At 38.1% G+C, this 12,887-nt stretch overlaps 1 protein-coding gene and 1 long non-coding RNA gene across 6 annotated transcripts in view; one reads left to right on the forward strand and one right to left on the reverse strand.

Moving 5' to 3' along the window:
• Positions 1 to 3,373: 3,373 nt before the first annotated feature.
• Positions 3,374 to 5,118, reverse strand: LOC147578341 (uncharacterized). Its single transcript, XR_015255083.1, has 2 exons — positions 5,069 to 5,118; positions 3,374 to 5,003 (listed from the first exon to the last, which is right to left on the reverse strand). It is a non-coding gene; the product is annotated as an uncharacterized LOC147578341 (long non-coding RNA).
• A 1,136-nt stretch (positions 5,119 to 6,254) lies between these two features.
• Positions 6,255 to 12,887, forward strand: part of VPS45 (vacuolar protein sorting 45 homolog) — a 66,929-nt gene continuing 60,296 nt past the window's right edge. For 2 of the 5 annotated variants that reach the window (XM_086718076.1, XM_086718078.1), the window contains exons 1-3: positions 6,255 to 6,452; positions 7,091 to 7,225; positions 10,141 to 10,201. In XM_086718076.1, coding sequence (XP_086574202.1) covers positions 6,360 to 6,452; positions 7,091 to 7,225; positions 10,141 to 10,201 — 289 coding nt within the window. In that variant the 5' untranslated portion in view covers positions 6,255 to 6,359. Of the gene's footprint in view, positions 6,453 to 7,070; positions 7,226 to 10,140; positions 10,202 to 12,887 lie in introns of all 5 variants that reach the window. The other 3 variants (XM_086718079.1, XM_025931342.2, XM_086718077.1) reach the window with 3 other exon arrangements.

A 12,887-nucleotide genomic window follows, 5' to 3' on the forward strand; every position in this document is an offset into this window, starting at 1 on the left:
TGACATACATTACGTTAGTCTCAGGTATACGACACAGTGATTCAACAAGTCTGTACCTTACACTATGCTCACCACAAGCATGGTTACCATCTGTGTGTCAAGTATTTTTATATTCAGTTTGTAGGTGGGGAAATTTATAAACAGTAAACACAGTGCAAAATATTTGCTAGGAAAAAGAAACTAAAGTTAGGCTAACAACTGCACGTATTAACTCACTTCATGCTCACTCCAACCTAAGGTAGGTATTACCTTCTCCTGTCTACAAATGAAGAAACTGAGTCCTGGAGGGGCTATGTAACTTGCCAGAGTCCTGCAACTAGTGTTCAGCAGAATCGAGTCCAGGTTGCCCAATTCCAGAGCCTGCACTCTCAAGTTCTATATATCCTTCCTATTACTTAAAAGTAATTTTCTCCATTTGCAACTATGTGGATGGAACTAGAGGGTATTATGCTAAGCGAAATTAGTCAGAGAAAGACAAATATCATATGATTTCACTCATATGAGGACTTTAAGATGCAGAGCAGATGAACACAAGGGAAGGGAAGCAAAAATAATATAAAAACAGGAAGGGGGAGGGGCGCCTGGGTGGCTGTCTGTTAAGCATCCGTCGTCGGCTCAGGTCATGATCTCGCGGTCAGTGAGTTCAAGCCCCACGTTGAGCTCTGTGCTGACAGCTCAGAGCCTGGAGCCTGTTTCGGATTCTGTGTCTCCCTTTCTCTCTGACCCTCCCCCGTTCATGCTCTGTCTCTCTCTGTCTCAAAAATAAATAAACATTAAAAAACAAAAACAAAAATGGGGAGGGGGACAAAACATAAGAGACTCTTAAATATGGAGAACAAACAGAGGGTTACTGGAGGGGTTGTGGGAGGGGGGATGAGCCAAATGGGTAAGGGGCATTAAGCAATCTACTCCTGAAATCATTGTTTCACTATATGCTAACTCGGATGTAAATTTTAAAAAAAGTCATTTTCTTAAATATCCATGAGTCTGACATAAATAAGTGATTGAATAAATAAATGGAGGGGGGGAGTATAGCTCTTTTTTACAGAATTCCAAACAATAACCGTAGAAATGAGGAAAGTAATTACCATCAGGTAAACACCAATGTTTGCAGGCAAGAACTGTCCATGGATTCCAGTTAAAATTAGCAGGTATGACAAGTATGAGGAGAAATGGGACACTTGCAACACATCATGGCATCTCTCCATATATTTTTATTTTTGCTTCAAGTATAGATGTTTTTAAAAAGACTTTATTTTTTGCCTGAAGACAGAACATTTGGAAGGCAGGAAGAGGAGTTTGGGGGGAAATGTAAGGTTTACGTATTTTATAAAATAAAAAAATAAAATTTAAAAAATAACATAAAAAGATAATGAAAAGACTTTATTTTGAATTTGAATTTCTAAGAAGTCTGCTTAAAACCGCAGGTATTTATTTATTTACTTATGTTTATTTATTTATTTATCTTTGAGAGAGAGCAAGCAGGGGAGGGGCAGAGAGAGTGGGGGATTTGAAGCAGGCTTTGCGCTGAGAGCGCTGAGAGCGGGAGCCTGACGCGGGGCTCAGGGCTCAATCTCACCAGCTGAGATAGATCATGACCTGAGCCAAAGTTGGACGCTTAATTGACTGAGCCACTCAGGCACCCCTAGATTTTTTTAATCGAAGCATAACTGACATACAATGTTATATTAGTTTCAGGTGTACAACATATTGATTCGACAATTCTCTACATTACTAATGCTCATAATGATGTGTCGTCACCATCTGTCACCGTACACGATTACGTTATTATGAACTATATTCTTTATGCTGTACTTTTCATCTCCATGACTTATTTATAACTGGAAGTTTTTACCTCTTAATTCCCTTTATCTATTTCCACATATTTATTAATTACAAGGAGAAAAATAATTTTACAGTGGAGAAACCCAGCAAAGACCACTAACCAAGTGATCAAAGTTAACATCACCATCAGAAAGGTGAAACCATGCAAACTACTCAATGTGCAGACAGGACTCTCCGTGCACATAATTTTTACTTAATGATTTAAAGCAATTCAATGTTTTTGCTGCCATAAAGTTCAGTACTAAACTACCAACTGTGACAAAAACTTAACAAATGCTGTTTGATTTGAAGTGGGGTAATCACTAAGTAACTTGAAGCATATTTTTCCTAAGTTTTCTCTCTGTGAAAATTGTATGGTTTACAAATTATGAAAGAGCAGCCCAATTCTTCCCATCAACACTTCTATTACTGTATGATAATGCAAGATAAACTTATTATGGAAATTATATTTGGAAGCTGTCGTTTACAAATTCTGAAATTGACCACATTTAAAAATTTTCTTGTCGGGCGCCTGGGTGGCGCAGTCGGTTAAGCGTCCGACTTCAGCCAGGTCACGATCTCGCGGTCCGGGAGTTCGAGCCCCGCATCAGGCTCTGGGCTGATGGCTCGGAGCCTGGAGCCTGTTTCCGATTCTGTGTCTCCCTCTCTCTCTCTGCCCCTCCCCCGTTCATGCTCTGTCTCTCTCTGTCTCAAAAATAAATAAACTTTGGAAAAAAAAAATTAAAAAAAAATAAAAATAAAAATTTTCTTGTCAAAGGGGAATAAAATACATCTTATGTAAAAAAATAAGCTAAAAGGTATGTTTACCTTTTGATTTCAAATAATTAAAGCTGATACTTACTGAGCATTTAGTATGTACCAGACACTTTTTTTCTGCACATTATTTCATTAAGTTCTCACAATTTCCTAAAGTAAATCATTACCATTTATCAGATGAGAAAATGGTTAGAGGTTAAAGAACACTGCACAGGGACTAGTTGTCTGACACTGGGCAATACTGTCATTCTTTCTCCAAATACTTTTTCAATTGCTAACAAGTAGGAAATCTAATACCTAAGTCTCACTGAATTTCATCTTTACTTCTCTCCTATCCAGGGCTTGTTGGGGAAATGTTAACACACAGCAACAAAGAACAATAGTAGATAATTAATAATCTAAGATAACTAAGAGTTAGCCATACAATTAATTATAATTATACTGAAGCTTATTTACGTATCCTTTGTCTTATATCAAACTTTGAGTTCTTCTGCAGGAAAAACATGATTTTTTTTTTTAATTTTTTTTTTTCAACGTTTATTTATTTTTGGGACAGAGAGAGACAGAGCATGAACGGGGGAGGGGCAGAGAGAGAGGGAGACACAGAATCGGAAACAGGCTCCAGGCTCTGAGCCATCAGCCCAGAGCCCGACGCGGGGCTCGAACTCCCGGACCGCGAGATCGTGACCTGGCTGAAGTCGGACGCTTAACCGACTGCGCCACCCAGGCGCCCCAGGAAAAACATGATTTTAATTAAATATCAAATGGGTAGTTAAACCTCTATATTATTTTATTATTACATTACATTACACTTTGTAGAAAGTTGGAGCACACGTAATTATTCAGGTAATCATTCCTGTTTATTTCACTTACACACATATTTACAAGTCTACACAAAATGCACAAATGTAAATACAGTATTTTTTAACTTCCTGTTTTGTACCCTTAAAGCATTGATTTCTTGGACCTAAGCAAAAGTAACTTTTAAGTAATCACATTAGAAACTTTTATAATTAATGCAATCATAATTGAAGAATGTCATTATTTTTTAATTGAGAAGCCTTTATTATTGAAAATATTTGTTATTACAGTTTACTTACACTGTAAATTTAAACAAAGAAATAAGTAAGGCACTTCATATTGGCTTCTGAATTTGCTGTGTCTTGCCTACAACCAAACAAATTACTCTGGGTATATCCTGGATGAGTCTCAAAGCAAGAGTTTGGACTTTATCATTGGTGCCAGTCCTAATTTTAGAGAGAGATACAAAGTTCTTAATCTGGAGACATTTAAAATGGCTTTTGTAGTTTTCTTCAGAAAGGGAATAGGCTCTCAAACTTTAGGACTATCACAGCATCCTTTAAATACATCACAACTTTGGTACAAAATGTTTACATTCCATATCTTATCAATGTACAAAATAACAGTGCCACTGATATCATGGAACTTCCTGGGCAATGGAATGAATTGCTAAGCCTTGTCAAAATAGGCATTTTCCATCTCCTTTAAAATGTTAGAATTGTCCAACTATAAATAAAGAATGCAGTTTCTTGCCATGTATTGCCTCCAGATTGACTACTGCCTAATAAAGCACAAATTTCATAGACAAGACTTTCCTTGTTTCTTCTAAAAAAAAATGTATAAAATGGAAAACAATCTTATACTGAAGTCTAAATTATAGGTAAGAAAAAACAAAAACCAAGGGACACAGGAAAGTGGTGAATTTTCAAACATTGATTAACTTACAAGATTTGCAGGTGTTTCACTGGTTCACTGTTTTCTATATTTTAAATTGTAATGTATTTTAAATATTTAATGTATTTAAGTTTTTAAGTAATATTTTAAATTAATAAATAGAATTTTCATATGTTAGATTTTTCTCATTTGTATCCCTTTAAAGTTCACATTTTCATTTTAACTTTTCTTTCAAAACATAACTCAAAAATGGATAAAAGCCCAATGGGAAGTTTTATTTACACGGTAGAAAAGTTGAAAAGAAAATAAGACACATTCTTCACAATTTCAGAAGTGACAAACATCTAGGATATTTCAAGTGGCTTCCCATCTCCCTGAAAGGATTTGATTATCCGATATAAAGTTTTATAAAGTAATCTTAATAGCCAGAGTAATGTTAATGTGCTCTGGGTCTAGTTGTAATTGAATCCTTCTTAAAATATAACGAAAGAATGATTGATTTGGTAATGTTGAAACTATTGATTAAACAGACCCCAACAATGGTCATTATTTTAATGGAAATATTGACAAGCAATTATAGTTGTAGATTCTTGTTTCTTATTATCTTCCTGATTTTTCAATTCCCCAACGTAAAGGTGCGGGGGGGGGGGGGGGGGAGAACTAACATTTTTCCTCCTTTTCGAGAAATGGCATGATAAAGAGAAGACCTTTGAAAAAATAAAAATAAAAATAAAAAATAAAAAATAAAATAAAATAAAAAAAAAGAGAAGACCTTTGGAGTATAAACACAATTGCAGACGTTTAGAAGTTGATGGCTTTGGGGCGCCTGGGTGGCGCGGTCGGTTAAGCGTCCGACTTCAGCCAGGTCACGATCTTGCGGTCCGTGAGTTCGAGCCCCGCGTCAGGCTCTGGGCTGATGGCTCAGAGCCTGGAGCCTGTTTCCGATTCTCTGTCTCCCTCTCTCTCTGACCCTCCCCCGTTCATGCTCTGTCTCTCCCTGTCCCAAAAATAAATAAACGTTGAAAAAAAAAAATTAAAAAAAAATTAAAAAAAAAAAAAAAAAAGAAGTTGATGGCTTTAAGATTCATTTTGCTGCTAAGTTTTTGTTTCTTAAATCAAAATGTGTTTTCCCTTACAATCCCCACGCCACTTTGCTGTAGCCCTAGTGCATACGTACCCCCTACCCATTTCTGACTGTTAACTAGGCTCCTGCCCGCAGTGTCAGCGTCACAGGTCCCTCGCTCCCCGCTCGAGCAGGAGCCCGCAGAGTCCAATCCCCCAGGGTGCCGAACCTGGGGTCGCTCGCCCGTGCTGCCAGTCCCCGCGGCCGACTCAGCTCCAGGCCCTCCGGGAGGATCTGAGGCCTGTCCTAAAACATCCCTCAAGGGCATTCCTTTTGCTCCTTCATTCAACAAATATTCAATTTCACATGCTCCTCACTCTTCGGAAAACCAAGTCGGGCCTCACTTTGCAAGAGTACTGTCCTCGTCTTGTTAAAGACACGGTGAAGCCGGGGAGGACGAACTTCGGCCATTACTTAGCAAATACCTTCCCGATCGGCCGAGCGCATTACGCCATCTCTCTTCCCTTAATCCTTCACTGCCCCCAGGAAAATATTCGTGGCAAACAGCGACCACGGCCACACTCTGCTGTTCTTGCCTCCAAGCCAGCCTTACGCCAAGTTCCTCCACCACGCGAGGGGCTACCCTCTCCCCAAGCCAGCAAGAGAGGCTTGCGGCCGCAGCCGGGGCACCCTGGAACCACGGCCGGCAGGTCCGAGTCCAGGCCTCACACACCTCTAGGCTGGCGGTGCGTGGCGGCGAATCACTGCCGAGCGTCGCAGCCCAGGGGTCTCAGCGGGATTTTTCCGTTCCGCCGGGAGGCTGGATCGCCCGCGCCGCGCAGCGGAACTACAACTCCCAGCACCGCCGTTGCCCGGACTTCCGGAAGCCGAAGCCGGGCGGGGAGGAAGCCACCGAGACCCGGCCAAAAGGCCGGGGGTTAATTTAGCCAGAAAAAAGGGGGCGGGAAGGGCTGTGGGGCTAACCTGTCAATTCGCTACCATGAACGTGGTTTTTGCTGTGAAGCAGTACGTTTCCAAAATGATAGAGGACAGCGGACCGGGTATGAAAGTACTTCTCATGGATAAAGAGACGGTGAGTTTGCTTTGCTCAGTATTTGTGAGGGAACCCTCCCTCCCTTACGATAGCTACTCCCACTCCGCTGTAGGATTTAGTATTTATGAAAGGTTTTGAAACGAGGGTCAGTTCTGGATGGAACTGAAAGGTGGTATAAAGCTTGTCTAGTAGGTTTTCGGTCTAAATGGCTCTACCATCTACTACCAGAGATTTCTTCTTGTAACCCGGAACAATTTATTGGAGTCAGGAATCCTTTTCTAAATGTCTCTGGCAAGAAATAATATGTGAGATAGAGCACTTGGAAGACTTTTATTTCCACTCAGCGTTGTGTTTTTAAAATAAAGCTATTAGTGCTCAAGCTGAGATGACAGGTTATTATTTGTTGGTCACAGAATTATTTTTCTAAAAAACTCTCTAAGGTGATGGGGAAATTTTTTTGTTTTGGAAATGTATGGATTGTGTTCAGAGAGAATATGTTGTTCATCCTGGTACCTTACCTATATGTTTTGGATGCTCAGTAAGTGTTATTACATATGTTAGTATTTAAGTTATCCAGCTAAGTATTAATGAAAAATAATTTTTTAAGTCTTAAGTATTGTTGCTTATTTATATTATTTCTAACTAGCATAATATTAGTTGATTCTTTTTCTTCACAGACTGGCATTGTGAGTATGGTATACACACAATCAGAGATTCTTCAGAAAGAAGTGTACCTTTTTGAACGCATTGATTCTCAAAATCGAGAGATCATGAAACATCTGAAAGCAATTTGTTTTCTTCGACCTACGAAGGTACTACATAAACTGAGCTGTCATCTGCCTAAATACAGAACACTATGATCTGAAAGCATTAAGAAGGCAAAATAAATTTGTATTATCGTCATTTGTGGCATCATATTTAACCAGCTTCATCAGAGTTATAACCTTGACTTTTCTCCTTTCCACATCTCAGTTCACTCCTTATAGCCCGTTTTTCCTCCAAGATGCCTTTTAGGTTCTTAGCCACTTCCAGAGCCACTATCCTGCCAGAGACGCACATCACTTCCTGGATTAATTCCTGGATTAACCTCCATACCTATTACACTGAACACCATTGCCACTTAATCTTGCACGCTTATATACCTACACCAGTATCTTGAGTCTGTATCATTTTATTTGCCTCTATGCACAGGAACATATAATGGCTCACTTTTACTTCCATGATTAAATCAATATCTAGTAGCTCCGTCCTTGAAATCCTCCTTTAGCTGGTTTGGTCTGCCCTTATGTATACAGCCTCCTGTGTCCAATCTCTGCTCCTCCACTACGGCCAACTAGGCCTTTTTATCATCCCTCTACATGCTCATTCCTGTTCTCTATTTGTTCCCCTCCCCTAATTCTCCATTTGTTCTTTAGCCTTCTGTCCATCTTCATCCATCATCATATAAATCTAGCTTGAGTCCTCCTGTAAAAATCCTGTACTATTCCAGGCTTATTTTGTATATTTCCCCTTTTTTTTTTTCAATATTTATTTTTGAGAGAGAGAGAGTCAGAGAGAGAGAGTGTGAGCAGGGGAGGGGCAGAGAGAGAGGGAGACATAGAATCTGAAGGAGGCCCCAGGCTCTGAGCTGTCAGCACAGAGTCTGACGTGGGGCTTGAACTCACGAACTGTGAGATCATGACCTGAGCTGAAGTCAAACACTTCACTGACTGAGCCATCCAGGCGCCCCTGTATATTTTCTTTATATTCATGTTCGCCAACTCCAATGAGCTGTTTTACCATGCTTGTATATTATGTACTTTCTGAAATACAAATCTGCTCATGTCATCCCCACTTGAAATCCTTCAATGACTTTTCATTGTTTTTATGCTAAACACAAAACTCCTTAATTGTGGTTCTGTATGGTCTAGTTCCTGTCATTTGTACAGCCTCATTTCAAACCACTCCCCCTTTTGCTCTTAGATACATTAATCTTTCAGTTCACTTTATTCTGTCATGCCACAGGACTTTTGAACAGACTCTTCTTTCAACCTGGATCTTACTCACTTCTTCCAGAAAGTCTTCCCTGGTTTTGCTGACCAAGCCAAACCCCCCTCTTACAAGCACTTACAGCACCGTCTTCTCCCTATTGCTTGTCATAGTCTAAGTTTCATATGGTTTGTGTGATTAATATCAGTCTTACCTACCAGCAGTAAGCTCCATGAGAACAGAGGTGATATCTGTTTTTTCACACTGCTATGTCTCCAGTGCCTGCTACATAGTGGACCTCAATAAACAGTTCCTGAATGAATGAATGCTTTAATACTGTATTATAGTCATTTCTAGTTGTTTCACATTTGTAGGTCTTTTGAAATTTTGGTGCTGAGAGGGATCTTAGAGATCATCTAGTCCATTTCCTAAGATTTTTCGTGAGAAAACCTCTTTCACAGCTATATATATATATACTCTCTCAAACTAAAAATGATTTATCCTTAAAATTATAAAGTTAACTTTCAATGTATTTTTTAATCTAAACGACAATTTTAAAAACCTTTTACCCATTTAACAAGTAATGTGCATTGCTTACGTTATTTTTAATTCTTTAAAGAAATGTGTGATTTTTTAAACATTCAATACTATTTTATATCATGTCTAGATTGGGGACTAAATTCATATTGAAATTTAACTTGTTAATAGTTAAATTTCTATCGACAATAGATTAAAAACCTGCATTATGATCTTAAGTAATTGGAATTCTTATGTTTACTTCTAGATTTCATATTTATTTTTAAATAGTAGTCTTAGCCTACTGTGTGCAAATACTTCACAAACATTACAGTTGTACAATCTTAGGTCCCAATAAGTTAAAAGCCAAAGTAAATACAATTAAGTATATTTTCTCTTGAATGTTGGTTTTTAAAGAATTAGCTACATTTTGATAGTCTATATAAGAATTTTGATTAGGGGGCGCCTGGTGGCTTAGTCAGTTGAACGTCCTGACTTCAGCTCAGGTCATGATCTCACAGCTTGTGGGTTTGAGCCCCGCGTCGGGCTTTGTGCTGACAGCTCAGAGCCTGGAGTCTGCTTTTAGATTCTGTGTCTCCCTCTCTCTCTGTCTACCCCTCCCCTGCTCATGCTCTGTCTCTGTCTCTGTCTCTCAAAAATAAACATTAAAAAAAATTTTTTTTAAGAATTTTGATTGGATGAATAATTTACAGGCCAGCAGCCTGAGGCAAATTTGCAGAATTACTATCAATTTTATGTTGTAGTTCCACATTTCTGTTTTTAATATTTTTTTAATGTTTTATTTATTTTTGGGAGACAGAACACGAGCAGGGGAGGGGTAGAGAGAGAGGGAGACAGAGGATCCAAAGCGGGCTCTGTGCTGAGGGCAGAGAGCCTGATGCAAGGTTCAAACTCACAAACTGTGAGATCATGACCTGAGCTCAAGTTGGATGCTTAACCGACTAAGCTACCCAGGCATCCCTGTGTTTTTAATATTTTTAAATCTTAATTTGGCCAAGGTAATACAGCTAGTTAATGTTATAGTTGATTCCTGAATACTTAACGTATCTCTTTTTCACTGCCAGCCCTCACCCCTGCAATATACAAACACTTAATCTAGACCTCAGCACACAGATTTTCACTAGATACTGAAATAAATCAATGGATGATATTTATTAATTTTTTACTTAAATATATGAGTTCTCCTCATATATTATTTGTTTATTTATTTTTTCCTTTCTAGGAGAATGTGGATTATCTGATTCAAGAGCTCCGGAGACCAAAATACAGTATATATTTTATTTGTAAGTATATTATTTCACCTATTCAATCATGTAACTGTATCCTAGATAGTTTTTTCCTGTTAGGTGCTTCATATCATCAATAAGTTAAGTGAATCCATCTCTATATAAGTCTGATTTTTTTAATGTCCTTTCAAAGTATTAAAAGTCTTATGGCTAACATTCTATTTTAGAAAGCTGAGCGTGACTTTTTTCATCATTGATTAGGTAAAATTATTTTTTAAGTTTTCCTTTGCCTTTCAAGATTCTTTGCAAGGCAAAAGTTGTAAGTAGCCAAATTTCACATCCCACCTCTGCAAAAAAAAAAAAAAAAAAAAAAAAAGAAGAAGAAGAAGAAGAAAGGGTACACTTATTCCCTATTTTGTACTTTCATGAACTGAGGCACAGAAGCTGAATTACTTGGAGGGAGGATATACTTGAGTGTGTTGGAAAAGCAAAGATTTATTTTACATACCAGATGAAAACATAACACTTCTTGCTACTTTATGTAATGGTTGAAAGAACAAGTTATTCAGTAGATACCTCTTATGTACATAATTTGTGAGGGGGAGTTTGGGGAGGGTACAGTCGTGGAAATAAATTAGGTTTGCAGTTACTATACATTTTATATGATTTTTTATTTTTTTATGTAATACATTCTGCTTTAGAAGTTACATCCATTCTCCTCTAGATGTCATTATTGATCCTTATAGGATTAGTAGGTATAGTTTATCTGGTGCCATTTCCAAAACAAAGACAAAACTTAATTCTCAGTATGTAGGACATTTGAGAAATTTTAAAGCTTGCTTGAAGGCTTTTTAGGGTTTAGATTATACTCTAAGATATACATACTTTCTATGTAACTATATGCAACAATATGCAACAATAAATAATGGTACCAAAAATTAATATTTGTGGGGCACCTGGGTAGGTCAGTCGGTTAAGCATCTGACTTTGGCTCAGGTCACGATCTCACGGGTTCATGGGTTTGAGCCCTGCATCAGGCTCTGTGCTGACAGCTCAGAGCCTGGAGCCTGCTTCAGATTCTGTGTCTCCCTCTCTCTCTGCCCCTTCCCGGCTCATGCTCTGTCTCTCTCTGTCTCAACAATAAATAAACTCTAAAAATAAATAAGTAAAATAAAAAAGAAATTTAAAAATAAAAATTAAAAAGAAATTAAAAAAAGAGAAACTGCTAAATGTTTTCTAGAGTGACTATAAGCCAGATACTTAGGAAAGTGTAGAAACTTGTACTCAATGACATATATATGTATATGAGAGAGATTCCCTGTATTGCTGAATTTAAGCAGACACCTAATGGAGTCACTCTTGTGCTGTCTCTCAGTTAAAAATTGAGTAGGTCACAAGATGAAAGGCTCCCTTTTCCTCTAAAGAGTTCTTTGATACAGCAGTTAAGACTAATAACCAATAATAAATCTACTGCCTAGTCTCCTCGTTCTTTTTTTATTTTGAGAGAAAGAATATGAGTGAGGGAGGGGCAGAGAGAGGCAGAGAGGGAATCCCAAGCAGTCTCCTCGCTGTCAGCACAGAACCCGATGGAGGGCTTGAACTCACAAACTATGAGATCATGACCTGAGCCGAAACCCAAGAGTCGGATGCTTAACTGATGGAGCCACCCAGCCACCCCTCATCTCATTTTTTTATAATTTCATTTTTGCATTTTTATGTCTACTAAACATCTTGTATGATAGGCTCCTCCCTTCCTTTATTTAAATAAAAACTATTTCTATTATGGAAGTTTTCAACTATATACAGAAGTAGACAATAATATAATAAATTCCAGTATACCCATCCCCCAGTTTCAAACATTGCTTTGCCACAGCCTGTCTTGTTTTAGCTATGGTGCTGCCACCTACTTCCACACCAATGGTATTTTGAAGGAGATATAAGACATATGTCATCCCTAAATATTTCAGTGTGCATCTCTAAAAGATAAGGACTCATTTTTAAAGATACCATTATTATTCCCAATAATGACAAATGATTCCTGTTTTCAAATACTCATTCATTGTTCAAATTTCAAACTCTTATTTTTCCCCCACTGTTTTTGTATTTGAATTAGGATCATAGTAAGATCCACACATATCTATTGGTTGATATGTTGTTTCAGTTTCTTTAATCTTCTTTAGATGTTCTCTCTCTTCCTCTTTCTCTCTCTCTCTCTCTCTGTCTCTCTCCCCGCCTCTTCCCACCCACCCACCCCCCCCCCCCCCCCGGCAATTTATTATTGAAGAAACTACATTGTTCTGTTAAAGTTTCTGACAGCCTGCATCTTGGCGATTGTATCCCCGTGGGGTGGTTTAACAAATTCTTTGCAGTTTAAAATATTCCTCTATCCTCTAGTTTTGTAAATTGGTACCTGGATATAGAGGCTTAATTAGGTTTAGATTTGATTACTTTTTGGCAAGAATATTTGATAGTCAGTGTTGTGTGCTTTCGATGATTATCTCTTACTGTGATATCAGCGGCAGTTGGTGCTCAGTGCCCAGGTCCATCATTGATTCATTAGTGGTTGATAAAAATGATGATGTTTTAATTCTATCATTATCATTTTTTTTTTGTTTTTTAGTTGGAATATTTCCATAAAGAGGAATTTCCACTCGTCTTCTCTCTGGTGGTACAGTTTGTATTTGAGGGAAGAAGATGCACTTCTTTCCATTATTTGTTATTTTCAATATTAAGGACTTGCTTC

Source organism: Puma concolor, chromosome C1 (assembly GCF_028749965.1).
Source record: "Puma concolor isolate L17-30 chromosome C1, mPumCon1.1.hap2, whole genome shotgun sequence".
NCBI classification, from domain to species: domain Eukaryota; kingdom Metazoa; phylum Chordata; class Mammalia; order Carnivora; family Felidae; genus Puma; species Puma concolor.